The sequence below is a fragment of the Ictidomys tridecemlineatus genome, chromosome 4 (assembly GCF_052094955.1).
Source record: "Ictidomys tridecemlineatus isolate mIctTri1 chromosome 4, mIctTri1.hap1, whole genome shotgun sequence".
NCBI classification, from domain to species: domain Eukaryota; kingdom Metazoa; phylum Chordata; class Mammalia; order Rodentia; family Sciuridae; genus Ictidomys; species Ictidomys tridecemlineatus.
The window spans coordinates 7,731,059-7,752,240 of NC_135480.1; the positions used below are offsets into that span (position 1 = coordinate 7,731,059).

A 21,182-nucleotide genomic window follows, 5' to 3' on the forward strand; every position below is an offset into this window, starting at 1 on the left:
CTTCTAAAGAGGTTTTTATTAGGAAACATTTCAAATATTGTTCAAAATGTAGATGATACCACTTACAACTGTGCTCCCAGTACACAAGCAATTACTGAAGTCCCTTTATCCTCTTCTGTCCACCCACCTGTCTCCGGCCACCACTCTCTGGATTTTGTTCCTCATTCTGGTGCTCATTTTATACTTTCATGACCTCTTTACATATCCATATTATTAAACCTTATGGAAATCATCGTCTTGTTCTGATCTTGTGGCAGTTTGCTATTTTCACACAACTGGATGCTTTGGACTGTTAGGCCTGGTGATAAACACAGTTTCCAATCTCCCAGGGTTTCATAAATGCAAAGGTCGAGGTCTCACTCTCGGCACCAGGCCTGGGTTCAGGCAACTCACCTGCCTTAACTCATCTCATCACATCAAAATCGTTATCCTCGCTTTACAGATTTGCAAACATAGCTTGGAAGCTGGGCTCCTAGTCCCTAGGTCTGATCTATGGAAACAGTAACATCCATTTTTATTTAAGGCCCATTGCTTGATTTTACAGACCCACCTGGACTCCATCTCAGAGGATCGGGGGAGTCATATTCTCCCCCATAGTTCCTACATTGAGCCTGGGAATTTGTACCATCCAACTCACACCCTTTACAGATGAAGAAACTGAGGCTCAGAGAGGGTGACTCAGTTTCTCACAATTGCACTGCTCTGCTGTGGGCTGTGAACCTGTGCCCCAGGGAGCACAGGGACTGTCCCCAGCCCCATGTGAATCTGGGGCCCCCCGCTGGCTTCTTCCCTGGCTCTGTTCCTGGCAGCCCGCCCTCCCTCCCCAGAACACCCTCCCTCCCCAGAACACCCTCCCCACACCTGGCCTTCAATCTCCCAGTCTCCACCCTCCATAGTCCTTCTCCCAGAAAAGGGGCCCAACCGGAAGCCAGAGCATGTCAGGAACTTCCAGCCACGTGAGCAGTCCTGAGCCAGGGATTCTGAGCAGCCGGTGGCTTTAGGAGAAACTGAAACTGGGCTTTCTGGGGGCGGAGTGGTCACTAGGGATTTAAAGAGCTGCCACTTCCTTGGGTCCCCAGAGGGCACCGGGAGGTCACAGCTGCTGAGGGACATCCAGGATCTGTGTGAGCCTCGCTCCCCTGCCTCAGCCATGCACCTCTGTGGAAGAGAAGTGCTGCTGACGGGGCCCGTGAGTACGGGGCTGCAGGGGTGGGGGGTGACGGGGAGTGGACTTGAGGGTCTCAGGGCCCAGGCAGTGGGGCATGAGGGGGATGTTCTAGTGCCAGCTCTGTGCTCCTGGGCTGGGTGACCTCTGGCAGGCTCCACTCAACCCCTCTCTGGGTCTGAATTTCCTCCCCTGAACCATCGGGGGACAGTTCCCAAGTTGCAGATGCAGCCTGGGGGTTAGAACTTGGACTTCCCACCGGCTGTCTCCGGACCCACCTCTTCTGCCGTGGTCCCTCCAGTCTCTGCCTTCCCATGACCCCTGCAGCCAGGGGTTCCCTCACAGGTCTCCCCTCTTCTCTCTGGGTCCTTCCCCGGGCTCTAGTCTCTGAAATGAGGGTGCTGTGGCCGTGACGGCACCAGAGGCTGTGGCCTGGGTAGAGCTGCAGCCAGGAACCACTGAGGATCCAGAATCCTTGGCCAAGGAGGCCAGGGTCTTGCCTGAGCTCCTTACCCACAAAACACCCCGAAGACTGATGGGGGCCTGTGGGGCTGGGAGGTCTTCCACAGTCCCTGGGCCTCGTCTTTCCAGAGCTCTGGGCCATTGGAGTGAATGTTCACCTAAGTTCCAAGGTGCCCAGGTTGGGGATGGTCGCAGCTGACAACCTTGGAGCCCATTGGTCTGGCAAAAGGAACTCTCCATTCATTCGTCCCAGACGGTTGCTCAGCTAGAACATGGGGGCAGGGGTGGTTCCTGTTTTGTTCACCACTGTGTCCCCCTGGCTACGTGACCGGCCGACACACAGTAGAGAAGTAGTAGACTTTTGTGGAGTGAGTGGATATCAGCTTTGGATGTGAGCAGGACATAGACAGAGGGCCCCGCCCTCAGGGAGCACTGCAGGGAGCACTCAGGGAGCAGAGCTGACCTCTCCCAGCTCTGGCTCAGAGCTGCCTGCCCTGAGGGTTTCTCTCCACGCCTCATAGTGGCCTCTGAAGAAGGTACCATAATGCCACTCTTGCACAGAGGAGGTGACCGGGCTCAGAGAAGTGAGTGACCAGCCCAGAGAGACATGGCTCGTGAGAATGTGCCATTCGAACCCAGTTCTGTCCAGGTTTCAATCAGCTTCCCTACTTGTCCTCGCCCCCACATATTCTATGAGCAGGGCTCATGAGGTGTGCGAGGCCTGCAGAGGAGTGTGGGTGCTGAAGGAGCAAGAGGGGCTTCTAGGAGGACAGGTCAAGTCCCCAAGGGAACAACTTGGCTTGGCAAATGGCTGGCCAGAGCAGAGGGCAAGAGCCCTGCTGGAATCCCTGAGCCCTGTGTCCCATGCCCAGCAGGACCCACCAGATTGTCAGAAGCAGCTGAAGAAGAAACAGAAAAACCGGGTGGCCGCCCAGCGCAGCCGGCAGAAGCACACAGACAAGGCAGATGCCCTGCACCAGGTGGGGACACCCTCCATCTTAGACAACTTTCTGTTACTATAAGTGAATACCACAGACCAGATAATTCATAAAGAAAAGATGTTTGTGCTGGGCATGGTGGTGCACACTGGTGATCCCAGCAATTTGGGAGGCTGTAGCAGGAAGATTGCAAGTTTAAGGCCACCATAGCTACTTAGTGAAACCTGTCTCAAGGTTAAAAAAGAAAGAATAAAGAAAGGAAGCAAGAAGGACTGTTGATATAGCTGAGTGGGAGAGTGTCTCTGGGTTCAATCTCCAGTAGTACAATTAAAAAAAAAAAAAAGAGGTTGGTTTAGGGACATCGAAGAGCATGATGCCAGTTTGTGTGGAGAGCCTTCCTGCTGGTCACAAGTGGCATGTCGGGGCATATCACAGAGCAAGATGGAGCAGAGACAGCTCACTTTTATAGCAAATCCACTCTCACCATAACCAAATAACCCACTAATTAATTAACCCATCTTCAGCAGTGGCCCTCGGTTCCATATCCCAAATACATGACTTGTCTCCCTCCTCGGCACCCTAAGGGCAGGGAACCATTCCTTTCCCTGCTACTCGCCCATCACCTAGAACATGGTATAGCTCAGCCTGCGGAGCAGGTGAGAGGCCCTGGGATCAAGTCACCATCCGGCAAATGAAAAGGCAGTGTGGGGACACATGGGCAGGGCAGCGCATCTGTCTGCTGGGGCTGCATACACTGCAGGCTTAAGCCGCAGAGATTTATTTTCTAAAGTCCAAGATCAAGGTACATGTTAATTTTCTCTCTGCTGAGGGCTCTCTTCCTGCCAGGGTACTTGGGGGTGCTGTGGTCTTTTTCCACTGATGTGAGAGGAGAGTCATCTCTCTCCCTTCCTCTTTTGATGGTGCTGGGGCTCAAACCCAGGGCCTCACGCATGCCAGGGGAACTCTACCACAGGGCCACATCCCCAGTCCTCCTTCCTCTTCTTATAAGGCTACCAATCCTGTAAGATCCCTTATGACCTCATTTACTCTAAATCACCTCCTAAAAGCCCTATTTCTTTCTTTTTTCTGTTGGTACTGGGGATTGAACCCAGGGCCACTTAACCACTGAGCCACATCCTCAACCCTTTTTTTGTACTTTATTGAGAGCAGGGTCTCACTGAGTTGCTTAGGGCCTCGCTGGGTACTAAGGCTGCCTTTGAACTGGTGATCCTGCTGTTTCAGCCTCCCAGGCTGCTGGGATTACAGGCATGCAGTACCATGCCTGGCTCCAAAGTCCTATCTCTAAACACAGTCACATGGGTATTGTGACCTCATCCTAATTTCAGAGGGACACTATTGTGAGTGGCCTTGGGGGCATAAAGAGGCGATGAAGGGTGATCTAGACTTGAGGGCTCCATAGGAGCTTTCCAAGTGGGTGAAGGTCAGAACATGCACCAGGGGCAGGTGGAGCATTGGCTGGGGTGGGGGACGCCCCCTGCAGACTGCGCACCAGGGAGCACCACGGGAAACTGTGCATCCTCTGCTCCTTGTGGAGACTGCTACGGTGTGTCTTCCCTGCACCCCAGGCCCTGGAGGGCAGATATGAGCCCCAGACAAAAGCCCCTCTCCCACCTCCAGGAGCTTCTGTTCTCACAGAGGCCAGAGTACAAGTACCTGGTCCTAAAGCGTCGGAGATGTTAGGTGGTGATAAGTCTGAAGGGGGAAAATAAAACGGAAAAGGGAAGGGAGAGGCAGTGGTGATGGAGATTAACTAGGGAGATCCTCTGAGTAGTGACATTTGAACAGGCTGAAGGTGGCAAACAAATAAATGAATGAGTGGCTCGATTCCTGGAGGTCAGGTGGAGGTTTGGAGAGTTTAGGTGACCTGACCTGGTGATGTGTTCTGGAAGTGTCCATTCCACCCATGGAAACCACCCCTGGTGGTGTTGAGGTCCTTAGGAACTCTCGAGACCGTGGCCTAAGGCACGTTTTTATGCAAAACATCCTTACAACTTCTCCTTTTCAAGTGTCCCCAAAAGGGGACTGAAGGAAACTGTTCATCTCACTCGGCCTATAAGGTGAAAATAAAATTCTTTCCACGTTTCTGACATCGCTGTCATCACAGATGGCCATTTAGAAGTGGAAGTGGAAGTGGACGATTGTCCCAGCAGATTCTCAGAACCCGGTGTCTGGAAGAACAGAACTTTTTGAAGGCTGATTCAGAGGTGTCCAGCAGAGCACACCTGTGCTGTCCACCTGGAAAACTGAACCCCAAATCCCACGGTGCCTCAGTTGGCAAGCTCTGGGCCTCGGCTCCCCGGGGAGGTGGAGGTGGAGGCCTGGAGGTGACATGAGTTGTCTAGGACAGAATGACTTGGAAGGTGCCACGTGAAAGCCACGTTGGGACCCACACAGGGTGTGGCGCAGAGGAGACAGGAAACATGTTGAGGAAATAAATTCCATCTGAGGGACAGGAGGAGAAGGAGCAGGAGACAAGGCAGGACAGATGGCGCTGGAGGTTTGAGCAGGGGCTGCCAGGCTGGCGTCCAGGGCCAACACGGGGAGTTTGGAACCTGGGAGTCTTGGGCCTTTGGAGGGTTTTGGCCTCCAGTTAATGACGGTGCCTTCCTGGGGCCAAGAGAATTGGGAGGTTGGGGGCACACCAATGAGGAAGCCATCGGAGATCCAGGTAAGTGGGTGCAGCTCAGGGGACTCGCAGTGGGCAGAGAGCGGGGCAGCTCTGTGCCCTGCCAGGGTACAGGATGGGGGCGTGGTAGAGGGCTGGCTCTAGCCTGGATATGCAGAAGGTGGCAGCTTCCTCTGGCATGAGGAGCCTGGAGGGGGATGGGGCTCACGCCGGCCCCGCTGCAGGCTGACGTCCCCTCCTGGCCCACCGCTTCTCCCCCAGCAGTACGAGACCCTGGAGAAACACAACCACACCCTGCGGAAGGAGATCCAGGCCCTGCAGGCTGAGTTAGGATGGTGGACTCGCACTCTGCAGCTGCATGAGTGTGTGTGCCGCCTGGACTGTGGCTCCCGCCCAGCGCCGGAGCCTGCTGGCTGCTGGGCTTGGCCCCAGCAGCCCCTGGGACAATCCACTGCCCGTGGGCAACATGGCTGCCTGAAGCAGAAGGGCCTGATGCAGACTCCAGCCTCCTCTTCCCCAGCTCAGCAACTTTCTCCAGGTCCACACTCTCAGGATTCCCCTGGCCTTCTCCCACCCCTTCTGCCTTTGCTGTCCCTTGGCCCTGACATGGGGACAGCACACCCTGCCCAACTGTCCCTCAGGCCTGACCTGTCTGCCCCACCTGCTGGCTCTGGCCCGTTGGAGACTTCCTCCAAGCTCGGTGCCCTCCTGCCCAGCCCTCCAGCCCAGCCTGCCCCTCCACAGCCCCTGGGGCCGGAGCACCCCATCACGGGGGGACTGGAGTCCTCTCCCCACAACCCTTCAGCTGCTCCAGGGCCTGCGTGTCTGCAGAGGAGGGAGCCTGTTCTCTCAGCCCCAGACTGGCAAGGGCCTGCAGGGGGGCCCGGCCCTCAGCCCCTCCTGGCCTTCCCCCTCCTCTCCTCTGCCCAAGTCCACTTCTAACCTGCTCCCAGGAATGGAGCTGCCTCCTCCTTAGGCCCAGGAAGCAGCCTCAGCAACCAGGTGCCTCCTTTGCTGCTGCTGGAAGGTTTCCTTGTTGGTTGACCAGCTGGGCCAGGATTTCCCTGGGGAAAAGGAAGCCATCGCTGCAGCAGCGGGGGCTGCTGCAGCCCCTGCCACCACCAATATGTCATTCCAACCTCCCAGTCACCTATGAAACAGAGACTACCATTCCACTGTTCCAAACAAGGAAACAGAGACTCAGAGAAGTCAAGCGACATGTTGAACATTACACAGCCTGTCTTAATTTGTTATTTTTATTTTTATTAGTTTCTCACGCAGCCTTTCTTGAGACTTGAAACACTCTCATTTGCTGTCCTGGTAAGATCCCGGACCAGGGCCCACGGGTCTGAAGTCCTGAAAACTGAGGGCTGGTATAAGGAGGTTCACTGCTGGGAGCAGAGAGGGCTCTCCCCTCTGCTGTCCAGTTCCCCTGGCAAAAACCCAGCTGTCCCAGAAACGCGGCCCTGGCTGGGGACAATCCAGAGTTCACAGTGGGCGAGGAGAAGCCCAGAAGCCCAGGAGAAACCACTGTGAGCTGGAGCCGATGGAGGCCTGGAGCGGCCCCTCTGGGACTTCCAGAGGCTGGTACCCACAGCCATTCTGAGGCCTGGGGGAGACTCCGCAGGGCCAGCTCTCCTGGCTAATCCCAGGTAGCTCCCCGCCTCCCCTTCCCCAAGGCCTGGCCGCTGGACCTCAGTGATCCATTCATCTTCCGCCCCAAGAGCAGGAAGAGAGACTGAGGGAAGTATCGGGGCCGGCGCTGCACTCGAACCTAGCAGCAGCGGGGCTGGTGTCTTCTCTGGCAGCACCAGGACCCTGCGCACCCCCAGGCCCGGTTACCCTCAGACCCCCTGAAGCAGCTTCCTCCTGGCTCTTGGGAAGGGGCTGATGTCAGCACAGAGCAGGAGCCTGAGACCAGGCTCAGCTGGGGTGTCTGCTCGGAGAGGGCAATCAGATTAGGTGAGAGGGGGTGTCCCTCGCGCTCCAGGACAAGCACGCGGAGACGACTCTTCACCCAGACTCTCACACATGTAGCTGAGACACTATGTCAGTATTTAACACACTCCCAGGTGCTGGGCACAAGTCTTGGCACATATGATGGCAAATAAATTCAAAAGTGTTTCCCCACTCCTTTTTTGCTTAGGCTAGTTGTTTAAAGCTCTGGGTGTGGTCTATGCTGCGGAAAGTAAAAGGTCCTTTGGAAGAAGAAGGAATGGTCTAGAATCTTAGAGGTGGGAGATCCCCCATGAACCCCCAATCTGATCTTCCTCTCATACTACAGGTGAGGAAACAGGCCCAGAGATGAGATGGACTTGCTCAAGTGCATTGGTGTTTCTGAGCAGACAGGACCAATAGGGTGTGCATATACGTGTGTGTGTGTGTGTGTGTGTGTGTATGTATTTATGTGCATATAAACACACATATCCATGGTGGGGGGAGTAGTTTAAGATATTCAAAATCTGCAGGGTGGGCTGGTAGGCTGGAGACACAAGAAAGAACTGGTGTTGCAGTTCAGGTTCAAGGGCCTCTGCTGCAGAATTCACTCGTTTGGGAAGATCAGCCTTTTTTGTTCTATTTAGGCCTTCGACTGATTGATTGAGGCCCACCCACCTCCATGGAGGGCCGTCTGCTTTACTCATCATAATGTCATTCTCATCCAAAAATATACTCAGCAGAAATACAGAGTAATGTTTGAGCACCTGTCTGGGTACCATGACTCAGCCAAGATGATGTAAAATTAACTATCACACCAGGATCACGTAGCAAAGGCAGGCGTCAGGGTGACGGAGGGCAGCTGAGCTGGAGTCAGCAGAGTGGGTTCAGGGAGAATTAGAGGGCAGGTGGGAAGCCAAGATGCTGTTGATTGGAGGTGGGCTTACATCTGGGACAAGAGTTGGCATTATGCACTGTAGACCAGAACTTGATGGGGTGAGGGTACCGCAGCCTGGCTGGTGTCTAAATACCCTGAGATGACAGGCACTGTGCTGTGTTTTAAATGGTGCCTATAATAACTCTGTGAAGAAAATGGGACTATCATCCCTGCAGTTCAGAAAGGGAAACTGAGGCCCAGGAGAGTTAAATAACAAGCCCAGGAACACACAGTAGGAAAAGGTATAGATTTGGTTCAATGATCAGAAGCATTTAGCCACAGACATCCCATGATTTTTTTTTTTTTTTGTACTGGGGATTGAACCCACTGTTCATCCTCAGCCTCATCCCCAGGCCTTTGTATTTTTTGTTTAGAGACAGGGTCTTGCTGAGTTGCTTAGGACCTTCCTATGTTGCTGAGGCTGGCTTTGAAATTTCGATCCTCCTGCCTCAGCCTCTTGAGTCTCTGGGATTCCAGGTGTGCACCACCACGCCGGGTCTTCTGTGTACTTTTATTGCAGATCCTCAACAGAGGGGCCGGCACATGCTCATGGATATCGCCCAAGGGGGAAAAACTCTACTGTAAGCCCAAAACACAAAGGAGGGGAGTGCTTTAGTTAATGTTGGTCCGCTCATCAGGGCAGCAGTGAAGAGCTGCTCAGAATAAAGAACGCTCGGAAGATTATTTAATGAGATGAGGAAATGCAACATATTAAGCAGGAAAAAGAGAACATAGGAATAGAACTGTCACGATCGTTTGATATCATGCTCCCTCCCAAACATAAACAGAATAAAAGGAGTGGGAGGAGATGTTGTAGATTTTTGAGAGCGATAAGTGCTGTATCTGTGAATCCCCAAATTTGTAAACAGTGAGCAGGAGCGCAGAAGCCGCGAGGCTGAATATATCCTACCACTCTATATCTGGGCCTGTTGGTGTCTGTTGGTGTCTGTTGCTGCGGAACAAATTACTCCCAAACCTAGTGGCTGGCGTAAGCAACATTCATTATGGCACAGTTTCTGTGGGTTGGGAGCCTGGGCATGACACAGGCTGTGCTACTGTACTGGCGCAGGGTCTCACAGGGGGCTGCAGCCAAGGTTGGCCAGGTACAGTCACCCCAAGGCTCCACGTGGGAAAGGTCTGCTTCTGAGCTGCCCATGTGGTTCTGCAGACCCCAGAAGACCTATGTTGTGGTTGGGATGTGAGATGTCCCCCCAGAAGCTCACGTGTGAGACAACGCGAGAAGGTTTAGAGGAGAAATGACTGGGTTGTGAGAGCCTTAACCCAATCAGTGAACCAATCATCTGATGGGGTTAATTGAGTGGGGACTGGAGGCAGGTGGGGTGTGGCTAGAGGAGGTGGGGCATGGGGCGTGGCCTTGGGTACCTGTTTGTATTTGGCCAGTGGAGTCTTTCTGCTTCCTGATCATCATGTGAGCCGCTTCTCTGCCACACTCTTCCGTGACGGAGACGTCCTGCCTCACCTTAAGTCCCGAAGAGTGGAGCCCGCCTCTCCTTCTCTACCGTTGCTCTGGTGGGGCCGTTTAGTCACAGCAGCAAAAAAGCTGACAAAACTGCCCACTTCCAAGTATGTCTTTTATTGACGATTCCAGGTGGTTGGCTAGAGAAATCCGTACCCCACCAGCTTGGCGTCTTTGTAGAAGAGCTCAACCTGACAGCTGCTTTCCCTCCAAGAAAGAGTGAGGAAAGATGGGCAATAGGAGGGAGATGGAAGGCACAGTCTTTTTAAAATTTATTTACTTTTATTTTGCTTCCTTTTGTTTTTCATTGCTAAGGATGGAGCCCAGGGCCGGGTGCATGCAGAGGCCTTATCTTAGCCACATTTCTAGCCCAAGGTCGTCCCGAGCTGGGTCTGATGGCCCATGCCTGTAATCCCAGCAGCTCTGGAGGCTGAGGCAGGATCCTCAGTTCAAAGCCAGCCTCAGCAACTTAGCAAGGCCCCAAGCAACTCAAGATTAAATGTAAAAAAGGGCTGGGGATGTGGCTCAGTGGTTAAGGGCCCCTGGGTTCACCCTGGTACCAAAAAAAAAAGAAAAAGGAAAAAAAAAAAAAGGTCATCCTATCATTTTTGCCATATTCTATTCATTAGAGGTAAGTCTCAGGTTCAGGTCACACTCAAGGGAAGGGGATTCCACCAGGGAGTGTATAAAAACCTGGAGTCAGGCTCAGTGGCCGAAGGTCCTGGAAGCTGCCTGTCATGCTGGGGAAGAAGCAGCCCCCTCCTGGATCCCTGCCTTTTCCTTCCATCACCAGCACTAGTAGAGGACTTTCTCTGGAGAGGTTCTTTTTCAGAAGGTGACAGTTTGGATCCCTTTAAACAGTGCCAAGGCTCCCAGCAGTGAGCAGCTATGGGGTTTTAGGCTGCAGCAAGGCACCTCGCTGGAGATGGACTCTCACGTTAGCCTGGCAGCAAGGACGGTGCAGGTGTTCCCTCCCCAGAACACCCTTTAAAGTGATGCGTGGACGGTCAGCACTGACATGTCCGGCATTTGCAGGCCAAGGGTATCAGTTCTAGGGATCAGACCCACGGCCACTTTATCGCTGAGCCCTTTCTATTTCATTTGGAGACAGGGCCTCACTAAGTTGCCCAGGCTGGCCTTGAGCTTGCGATCCTCCTGCCTCAGCTGCCTGAGTCACTGAGATTCCAGGCTCCGAGAGTGTCTACTGAGGAATAGTTGACATAGAAAGAAATACACGTTTTTAATGGGCTCAATCCGAAGATTTTGGACCTATGCCAACTATGACATCACAACCCCAATCAGGGGAACAGACATATGCAACATCTCCCAGTGCTTCCCTTGTCCTTTTGTGTGTGTGTGTGTAGGGACACTTTATAAGAGATCCACACCTATTGTTAATGATAGGTGCTGTGTGGTACAGCAGATCTCTAGACCTTATTCATCTTGCATAACTGGGACTTTACACCCATTGAACTTCTCCCCCTTCCCCCTTCCTGAAGCCCCTACCAAGTGCTATCGTAATCTCTGCTTCCACGAGTTTGACCGTTCCGTCAACGGCAGCAGTTATACTCGGTGGTTGCCCCTTAGGATCACAGCACCTGGCAACATGACTGTCTTAGTCTGTGAAAACACTGAGGATCACACAGTAACAAGATTGCCTCACAATGTGTTCCTCAGAAGGTGTCCCCATCTTTAAGTGACACATGGCCGTATTCCCAGAAGTGGATCTTTATGTCTCGAAAAGCAGTCAGTCACTCGTTGGAGGACTAAAGTTTAACCCCACTGGAACTCTAAGCTGTTTCTTTTTCTGCCATTTACCTTAGTAATGGGTTTAATGGTGGCTTCCCAATAGATAGGTCCATCTAGTACCTGTGGGCGTGACCTTATGTGGAAAAAGGATCTTTGCAGATATAATCAAGAGTGTCAAGAAGTCATCCTGGATATCCTGGTGGACCGTAAATCCGACGTCCATTAAGAGGGGGTCAGCCATAAGAGGAGGAGAGGACCAGGCAGAGAGGGACGCAGAGGACAGGGATGTGGTCCCAAGCGAGGAGCACCTGGAGCCACCAAAGTCTGGGAGCGGGAAGGAAGGCTTCTTCCCCGGGGGCTTTTGGCCTAGCCCTGCCAACCCCTGGATTTCAGACCCCTGACCCCCTGCTGAATACCTGCTGAACACTTAGTGGATACTCAGCTAAGTGCTGGGATACAGGGGTGAATCATATGTCAGTATTCCTGCTCCTCAGGTTCTAAAACTCAAATCAGTAAAGACAGATAATAAACTACAAGTGAAAAGTTTGGACTGGGATGTGGCTCAGTGGCTCTGCTAAGCGCTTGCTATTAGAACATAAAGGCAGGAAAGCTGCCAGGATTGACTGGTTGAAGGAGCTGCTTTTCTGGAGAATTCGGGGAAGGGGAGGCATCATGCAGGCTAAGACCTGAACGATCAGAGGGTGCCAGCCGCGCCCAGATCTAGGGCAAGAACATCCCAGGCAGAGGACCCGGCATGTGCAAAGCCTGTGGGTTTGGAAAGAGCTAGGTGCGTTTGAGGAACAGAAAAGAGGCCGATGTGGCCAGAACTCAAGTCAACGAGGAGAAGGAGAAAGATGAAGTTGGGCACGGGCCAAGAAAATCACGGAAGCCATGGGATGAACCCCAAATCACTCCTACACGAATGGACAGCCACTGGAGGACTTTGAGCAGTTACACTAATTTTTTCAACTCACTTGAAAAATATTTCTTTATACTTCCTCTGCCAAGTACCGTCCTAGGCATTTGGGGTTAGGGAAAAGATCAGACCCCTGAAACTGCCTGCGCTGTGGACCTTGCGTTTTAGTGGAGAAGTGACAGGGTAAGACGGGAAAAGAGGAATCGAGTGTTCCAGGGTGAGGACGTTGCAATTTAAGTAGGTGCCCAGCAGGTTCTGCAGGAAGATGACATCCGGGCAAGGACTTTAAGGAGGCAAGTGCATGGACCATGGGAAGACAAGGGAGAGTCACCAGGCAGAGGGACAGCCAGGGCAGGGGGGGGAGGGGGGAGCCAGGGGAGGGCGGTGGGAGACGGAGCCAGGGAGGCAGGGAGAACCACAGACCACCACAAAGGTTTTGTTTTTTTTCTTCCTCCACAAAGCAGGGAGCCTGACATTTTATTGTATGTATGTATTTATTTATTTATTATATTTATTTTTTAGTTTTAGGTGGACACAATATCTTTATTTTATTTTTATGTGGTGCTGAGGATCAAACCCAGTGCCTCGCGAATGCCAGATGAGCGCGCTACCACTTGAGCCACATCCCCGGCCCGGAGCCTGACATTTTAAAAAGATCAAAATTTTCAGGGGTGAGAGTAGAGGCGGAGGTGATAAGAAGAGGTCAGACTCGAGGCGTGTGTTATGGGCAGAGCTGATGGGATGTGCTTGTGCAATGCATGTGGGGAAAGGGAGGGAGAAAAGATGACCCTGAGATTTGGGGTGTAAACAACTGGTTGGAGCTGCCCAGGACCAGGAGGAGGAACAGTTTGGGGTTTGTGTAGAGGGGAGATCAGGAGCCCTGTTTTGTTCCTGTTAAATTTGAGATGCTTACTTGACATCTAACTAGATTTAAAAAATAATTTGGTGTCATAATCCCAGCTACTTGGGAGGCTAAGGCAGGAGGCTTGTAAGTTTGAGGCCAACCTCAGCAACTTAGCAAGACCCTGTGTCAAAATGAAAAATTTAAAGGGCTGGGCATATATATAGCTCAGTGGTAAAGCAGTCCTGGTTGGTTCCCTAGTACCGAAAACAAACAAACAAAAAATTGCAACTATTTGGAACAATATGAACCAACCTCACAAACATAATGTGGGACTGTGGAGGCTAGACACAAAAGAGACAATGACTTGCATGATCCACTTATATAGAATTCAAAATAGAAAACAAACAAACACACACTAATCTGTGGTACCAAGACCAGCCACAGTTGACAGTCTCTGGCAAGGTACAGGGGGCGCCCTCTAGGGTTATGTTATTTTTCTTGGTGTTTGTGGTGGTTACATGAATGTGTTCACTGTTTGAAAATTCCTTGAGCATTGATGATGTATGGTCTCCTCTGCTGTGTCTGAATCACCAGTAAAGGGGCTGCATGCCAGGTGTATGACACGTCCCTGGCATGTAGTAAGTGTTCAATAAATGTTAGCTCTTAAGAATGAATGGACGGAGAGGGGAGAAGGGGTGGGGTTGTGACTCAGCCATAGAGCACTCGCCTAGCAATGTGAAGCCCTGGGTTTGATCCTCAGCACCACATAAAAATCAATAAAATAAAGGAATTTTATCCACCTACAACTAAAAGGAAAAAAAATTAAAAAAAAAAAAGAATAAAACTAGGGGAGTCTCTTCCAAGTGGAATCTATTAACAGTCAGAGTTGTGGACAGATCAGAGCCTGTGCTCAGAGATGGCTGGAGGGAGAGGAAGAGGTTTCAGGTCTCCTACAGGGGACAGAGGCAGGAAGGAATCTGAAACCTTTCCTCTTGGATCAGTGGTTCAGTGCCTTGGAGACTGTTCCTTTGGGAATGTGAGTGTCTCTGCGTGCATTCATGTGGAATTTCGTTCCATTTTAAAGGGTCCACAGTCCCTTGCTTTTCTAAGTCAGCGAATGCTACATCTCCCTAGAGACGCTTGCCCTGGATAAGTGCATCTAGCAGCTGGCCCAGGTCCTGGCAGGCTCTTGCCCCTGTCTGTCTTGGGCTCGTGTTTATCTGAGGATGGGGCGCAAAGCCGAGATCTTCTCTTGGTCATGCCCAGACCTCTGAATTGAACTGGGGGTGGGCCTGGACCAAGGTTCCCGGAGGATTTCTGGGTCCGCCTGAGCCTGGGTCCGAGAGAGTTCTCTAAGGAGCGCTCTTCTGAATGGGTATCCCAGGTGGGAAGGCGCTTTTCCTTCCTAGGGTTCTGGCCACCATCTGCAGCAGTCAGCTCCCGTGGCTGAAGGAGGTAGAAAAGCCTCCGAGCTCTGGGCTGAGCCTGGGGGGGTTGGAGCCCTTGAGCAACACTCCGCCAGTCTTTCTCTAAGCTACGCCTCACACCCCAGCGGTCACCAGGTTTCCCAGCCTTACTGTGACCCGGACACCAACACATACAGAGAGAATGAACGGGCCAGCTGAGTGACAGTCTCCACCCCTGGGAGACCCCTCTGCCCCCAGGGCTGTCTCCAAGCTGGGTCACCTCGATTCCCCGATTCCCCGAGGCCCTGCCAGACCAGCCTCTGGCCTGCCAGCTTCCCGAGCTGAGGGCTGTTGCCTGGCAGTAATTGGCCTGGGAAGCCCAAGGGGAGGCAGTAGGGGATGGAGAGGGGAGCCCCAGGTGCTGCAGGAAGCGGAGCTGTTGATGAAGTGGTTCCTTCCTTCAGCCCTGGAGACAGGGAGCCCCGGCTCTTAAAGGAGACACACATGACCTGTCTGACTCTCCCCGGGGAGATCACGGATCTGCAGATGTGGGCCCAAGCGCTGGTGACTGACAGGGACCCTTGATGCAGCCCTGCAGCCCTGCAGCCCCGCTTCACAGCACAGATTCGTCTTGTCTGGGCGGCTCTCAAGCTGAACTGTTCAGCAGGAGGGAAGCCAGTTATGGGGATCCCTCCTGGGATTCCCTGAAAGAAGGGGACCCCGAGAAAGTAACTCCAAAGCTACAGTCAAAGGGACCAGTTAATACAAAAGAAATCCCCCGAACAGTCAGAGGATCAGATGGTTGTGACAAATCACAGCAATGAGGGCCCATCGACAGTCCCCGGTCCAGGACTTGGCTCTGAGAAGCACCTAACCTGTAATCACAGTCTTATATCAAAAATAGTCACCCAGGGGCTGGGGATATAGCTCAGTTGGTAGAGTGCTTCCCTTGCTTGCATAACCCTGGGTTCAATCCCCAGCATCACACACACACACACACACACACACACACACACACACACACACACAGAAGGTCACCCAAAGGTGATCCTAGTGCCCCCAGCAGCAGCAGCACCTGGGAACTTACCTGTTCAACAGGAAATTTTCAACGGCCCTACTACCTGTCATCTCCTGAGTCAGAAACTTGGGGGCTGAACCCAGCAAGCCACAGCCCTTTAGATGATTTGTTTGTTTTGGTGCCGGGGATTGAACTCAGGGGTGCTTTGCCACTGAGCCACACCCCTGGTCCTATTTGTTATTTTGAGACAGGGCCTCACTAAATCTTCCAGGCTGGCCTTGAACTTGCAATCCTCCTGCCTTAGCCTCCTGAGCTGATGGAATTACAGGCATCACAGGCAACATTATAGCCCCCAGCGACTTTTAGGGGCACCCTCAAGTTTGAGAACTACTGGGATGATCCGACAGGACTCCAAAGCTGGGTTACCCTATAAATGTCATATACTGTCATACACTGCATACTCATTTATATTCATCAAACATTTATCAGCACCTTCTATGTGCCAGACACCCTGGCAAGCAACACAAGAAGCCCAGAGAAGGACAAAATATAGCGCCCCCTGTAGGCAGACTGATCAGTGAGTTCAAGGCAAGGCAGAGAAAGCCCTGGGAACATGGAGCACAAGCTTCTTCAGGCTGTAGCCCCAGCCTCCCTCATGAGCCTCATTTCCTGCAGCTCCACAGCTTCAATCTTTTTTTGTTTTGTGGTGCTGGGATGGAACTCAGGGCCTCTCCCACCGAGCCACACCCTCAGCCCTTAGCCCTTCCTCCTTACAGCGGAGCAACTGCACTTCTTGTAGACACACAGATGCAGCCGACTCATGCCGTCCCTTCGTCTGGACTACTCTCCCTGTGCCTCCTGCCCATCTCAGGACCCAGTGCAGGCATCTTCTCCTCCAGGGAGCCCTGGTGACTCCTGGCTGGCTGGTGTCATCCTTGAGGTCCCCTAAGGCCTGGAGCACAGGTCTCTGTGCCCTTATGCACTGAATTTTCAAATCTGCTTAAGGGCTAGGGTGGAGCTCAGTGGGAGAGCCCTTGTCTAGATGTGCCAGGTCCTGTTCTGATCCCCACTACTGCAAAAGCAAGCGAACAAAAAGTTGAGCCAGGCACTCAGGATAGAGTCCAGGAATTCAAGACCAGCTTGAGACCCTGTCTCAGTAAAAGAAGATAAAAAATAGCTGGGATCTGGGGTAGATGCATCTCAGTTACTTGGGAGACTGAGGCAGAAGGATCACAAGTTCAAAGCCAGCCTCAGCAACTCAGTGAGACCCTGCCTCAAAAATAAAATAAGGGCTGGGGATGTGGCTCAAGCGGTAGCGCTCTCACCTGGCATGCGTGGGGCGCTGGGTTCGATCCTCAGCACCACATAAAATAAAGATGTTATGTCCACCGAAAACTAAAAAATAAATATTAAAAACATCTCTTTCTCTCTCTCTCTCTCGCTCTCTCTCTCTCTCTCTCTCTCTCTCTCAAAATAAATAAATAAATAAATAGAAATAAAGAATAAATAAAATGGAAGGGAGGATGTTAAATAGGAGGGAGTGGGCAGCAAAAATGGAGAAGCTTCTGGAAGGTGGCACCTTGTGTAGGCAGAGGACCAAATGCTTTCCTCCAAATGAAACCTGAAACAGAGGAGGCCGTGCCCCTTCAGCAGCCTCTTGCCCCTGATTGCTGGCTCTCCAGATCTGCCATGTGTGCCTTTGATTGAATTGTCATCTGCTGAGTTGCCGTTAAAATACTCGAGTAGGTCAGGCTAAGTCAGAATCTATTCCAGTAGTGTAAGTTGTTTCCAAGTCGGGGTACCCGTTTATTAATTTTTAGGAATCCCAAGAGCATGGGAACAGGTGCTCAACCTCATGAGTCTTCAGGGAAGTGCAAATGAAATCTACTCCTGGATACCATTACACAGCTACTAGAACTGCGAAAAAAAATTAATGGAAAAATATCAAGTGCTTCCCAGGACACAGAGCAATGGAAACTCTCACACTCTGCTGGTGGCGACCCAAAATGGTATAGCTGCTCAGGAAAACAGCTTGATGGTTTCTTATAAAGTTAAAAATACACTTGCCATCTAATCCAGGGTCCCATATCTAGGCTCTTATTGTAGAAGTATTGAAGACAGAAGTCCACACAACAACCTACATGTGCCTTTTGTGTGTGTGTCACTGGGGTAAACGCGCGGGGCTTTACCACTGAGCTACAGCCTCAGCCCTTTTATGTATTTATTTATTTATTTTGAATACAGGGTCTCACTAAGTTGCTGAGGTTGGCCTCACATTTGCGATCCTCCTGCCCCAGTCTCCTGAGCCTCCAGGATTACAGGTATGCGCCCCCATGCCTATCTATAAGTGCACATGGAGAGAAGCTCTATTCAAAATTGCCAAAACTAGAAAACAACCTAAATGTCCATAAATATGCAAATAGACAACCAAATGGTGACTAGCCATATAACAGATACCACTTGCAACAAAAAGGACTGGATTATTGCTATATCCAGGTTGCCAGGGGATAGGGGTACAGTAACTGCACTTCTTGTAGACACACAGATGCAGCAGGACTGGACTATCCTTCCTGGGCCTCCTGCCCATCTCCTGATTGCAGATGGACAGCTTGAGGGAATTCACGGAAGGAACTATTCTCTATTTTTACCTATCCTTGAATAGGATGTGCTAAAAATGTTTGGCATGCGTTAAAAATCATAGAATTATATATTGAAAAGAGTGTCTTTTTCTGAATGTCACTGTGTCTGTGCGCTGCTGGGGATTCAACTCAAGGCCTCATGCATGCTAAACCTGTGTTCTGGGACATCCTCACCCTGTTTCTGTATGTAAACTTCAAAAACTTTATTAGTGGTTTATAGAAAAAAGAATCCCTAGGGACAAGGCAAATCTACCCCAGGATAACATCACACAGCTACTAGAACTGCGGGAAAAAAAATTAATGGAAAATATCAAGTGCTTCCCTAGGGACAAGGACCCCAGAAGTGGGGGCCCCTCCTCATGTCTTGTCTGTGGTCGCCAGTGTCTGTCCCACCTCTACCTCTTAAGCAGGGTCAGCCAGACCCAATACCCTTTTTGAGTTGCCCACAAATCAAGTTCTGTGTCTGGCTGATGCCCCAGGCAGTATCAGAGGACAGATCACACCACCAGTCTCCCCATGGAGTCTGACCTCAATGTCATCTTCATGACGGCAGGTGACTCTGTCTTGTTCACCAGGGTATCCCCAGGGCCTAGAACAGTGCTTGGTAAGTAATAGTTATTCAATAAATATTTGTTGATTGAATAAATATTGGTTATTCCTTTAACTCTCTGGCTCCAAACTGCAGAATCTATTCTCTTAAATATTCACTGCAGCCCTTCCCTTCTCTAATAATCTCCCTTGCTCTTACTCCCTACCTGGTACTCCCACCTGAAATTCCTGCTCAGGTATTGCCCTGGCCGCTCCTCTGGCCCAAGGATCTCCTGTTGTTTCAGTGAGAATTTCTCCCTCTAGTGGCATCCTGTTACTGCCCCTCAGCCAGAGCCCCACGAAGCAGCCATGGCTTCATGACAAATGGCGGCGGGCCACAGGGGCAGCCCTCATGCCTGGACTGCAGCGAGTAACGGTTGGGGTCTGCCAGGAGGTATTTTGGTTCAATCTTATTCTAAGTGTTGATGTGTTTCTTTTACGTCACTTGAGACCACATCGTTGTAGATGACAGAAAGAAGGATTGGTTATTTGGGGTTGTAATAATGCCCTCTGGTCAGAATCCCCAGTCTATTTATTTCCCTCCAGGCTGGTGGGAAATAAAAGTGCAGGTCCCTTCCTGCCAGGGGCCACTTCTCCTCAGAGTTACACACATCACACAGGTGGCCATTTAAGAGTCACCATCTTTCCCTTCATCATCTGAGGCACAAGTAGCATCCAGGTAGGCGGATTGTGAGTCGCAGGCTCTCCCGTCCACATCTAAAGAATGAACTTAGAGATGAAGGTACAGAGAAAACGAGGCTTTTAATGATGGTCTTGCAAGATCCGTGCCTGGGTGAGTACGCACAGCCGGAACAGTGACAGTCAGCGTTTTATTCCCTAGTGTGCAAGGTCCCTCCCCTGGTTCGTCAATTGCTAAGTACTATGGGGGTCTTTACTGTCTCCTATTGGATTATTAAAGAAATGTACCTTCAGGTGTTGAAAGGACACTTGTATAGTCCACACAAAGTCCAAAGACCACACCACACACCAGAAACTCACACAAGAGACTTATTGACAGTCGCACAAGGCAAACCCACAAGGCTGTCCCTCCAAGGAGAGAAGCAGCGTGTGGGCACTCACCGGGCAGTTTTATAGCCCAAAAGAGGAATTTCATAAGCTGCTTAGGAGCTGCGTCATAAGCTGGGGTGGGGCTGATCATTTAGCGGGCACATGTTCTTATGGGAAATTAAGCAGCTTTGCCTCAGAATCCAAACTTTGGAGCCTCTAGATACAGTGGCTCCCGACCTAAAATGGCAAATCTGAGGCCAATATTGATCTGATGCCAATAGTTGTCCCCATCTCCCTTTGTTCTCTTGTGGTTGGGAAAGCCTTCTAGGAGTGAGTGCATCTTGGCACATACTCACTCTGTTTCTGCTGGTCAGGCCAGTCCCTTACCCCTCACCTCCTGTTTGTCAAGGGGTGGTGACTTTCCATACTCTGGTGTTAACTACTTGTAACTTTCCACTCTGGTCTCCCTTCCTGCTGCTTTCATTTCTCTTCTTTAAAAAAAATTATTTTTAGTTGTAGTTGTACATAATACCTTTATTTTATTTATATGTAGTGCTGAGGATCAAACCCAGGGCTTCGCACTTGCTAGGCAAGCACTCTACCACTGAGCCACAACCCCAGCCCCTTCCTGCTGCTTTTCTTACATCCCAAATAATTTTACATTTAAAACTAAATACTGTATTCAGAAGCCTGGGTCCTTCACCCACCCAAGAAGGGTCCTTCTTCTAGTTCCCAGGATGATGACTACAAGTGACACACACCCAACAGCGGCTGGGAGATTGTCCTGTGCTGAGACCCAAGTCCTATTGACTTGGGCAACTTTTACTCTGTGCCAGGCAAGGTCACACCCAGGAGCTGCCCCTGGCCACAACTGCATTAGCCTCAGTGCACACAGTGTACTCACTTTTCAGGGAGTTGCTACGGTGAGGGGGCAAAATTGCAACGTATGCAGTCGAAGGGAGGAATAAAGAATTCTACACGCTTCTGCCCCTTTCAATGCTCTATTCACTCAAATTACTCAATACCATTTCACTCTATAGGTTCTTAATCAAGAAAACAACAATCCTTAATGCTGGGCACTGCAATAGACATAATCAATTCACAGCAAACAATTCTAGATTAATTCTAAGCACTGCAAACACACTTAATCATGACAGGCTCATGACAGACATTTCCTCTGCAGGCTAAGTTCAAAAGTCTTAAGCCTTAGGCTTTGTGTCCAGCAGATGCACACTCACTCAGACCACGGTGACCAGGTCCAGAACCAAGGCAGGCTTTTCCTGCATGGAGTAGACGACTGGACCGACCAGTAGAGGAGAGGGTCTTAGGGAGAAGGCGAGGCTCTCACTAAGGTCCAGACGAGGCGGTAGGGTTGGAGAGCAGTGAGGATCACACAGAGGGTCAGGAAACAAGGACAAGTGATGGGATGTCAGTCCAGGTCCTCATTAGGCTC

The 21,182-nt window shown here is 51.2% G+C and overlaps 2 protein-coding genes across 3 annotated transcripts in view; both read left to right on the forward strand.

Moving 5' to 3' along the window:
* The first annotated feature begins 905 nt into the window (after positions 1-905).
* On the forward strand, positions 906-7,342 carry Batf2 (basic leucine zipper ATF-like transcription factor 2). Of its 2 annotated transcripts, none has more exons than XM_078045637.1 (3): positions 906-1,189; positions 2,503-2,607; positions 5,477-7,342. In XM_078045637.1, the coding sequence occupies exons 1-3, from the start codon at positions 1,151-1,153 to the stop codon at positions 6,152-6,154; spliced, it is 822 nt and encodes a 273-aa protein (XP_077901763.1). In that variant the 5' UTR covers positions 906-1,150; the 3' UTR covers positions 6,155-7,342. The 2 variants fall into 2 exon arrangements, with proteins under 2 accessions (XP_077901763.1, XP_005333624.2); XM_005333567.4 differs by having other exon boundaries at positions 908-1,189; positions 5,474-7,342.
* Positions 2,556-21,182, forward strand: part of Majin (membrane anchored junction protein) — a 45,818-nt gene continuing 27,191 nt past the window's right edge. The window contains exons 1-2 of the mRNA XM_078045641.1: positions 2,556-2,607; positions 17,739-17,815. The gene's annotated coding sequence lies outside the window, so the exon portion shown is untranslated. The remainder of the gene's footprint in view (positions 2,608-17,738; positions 17,816-21,182) is intronic.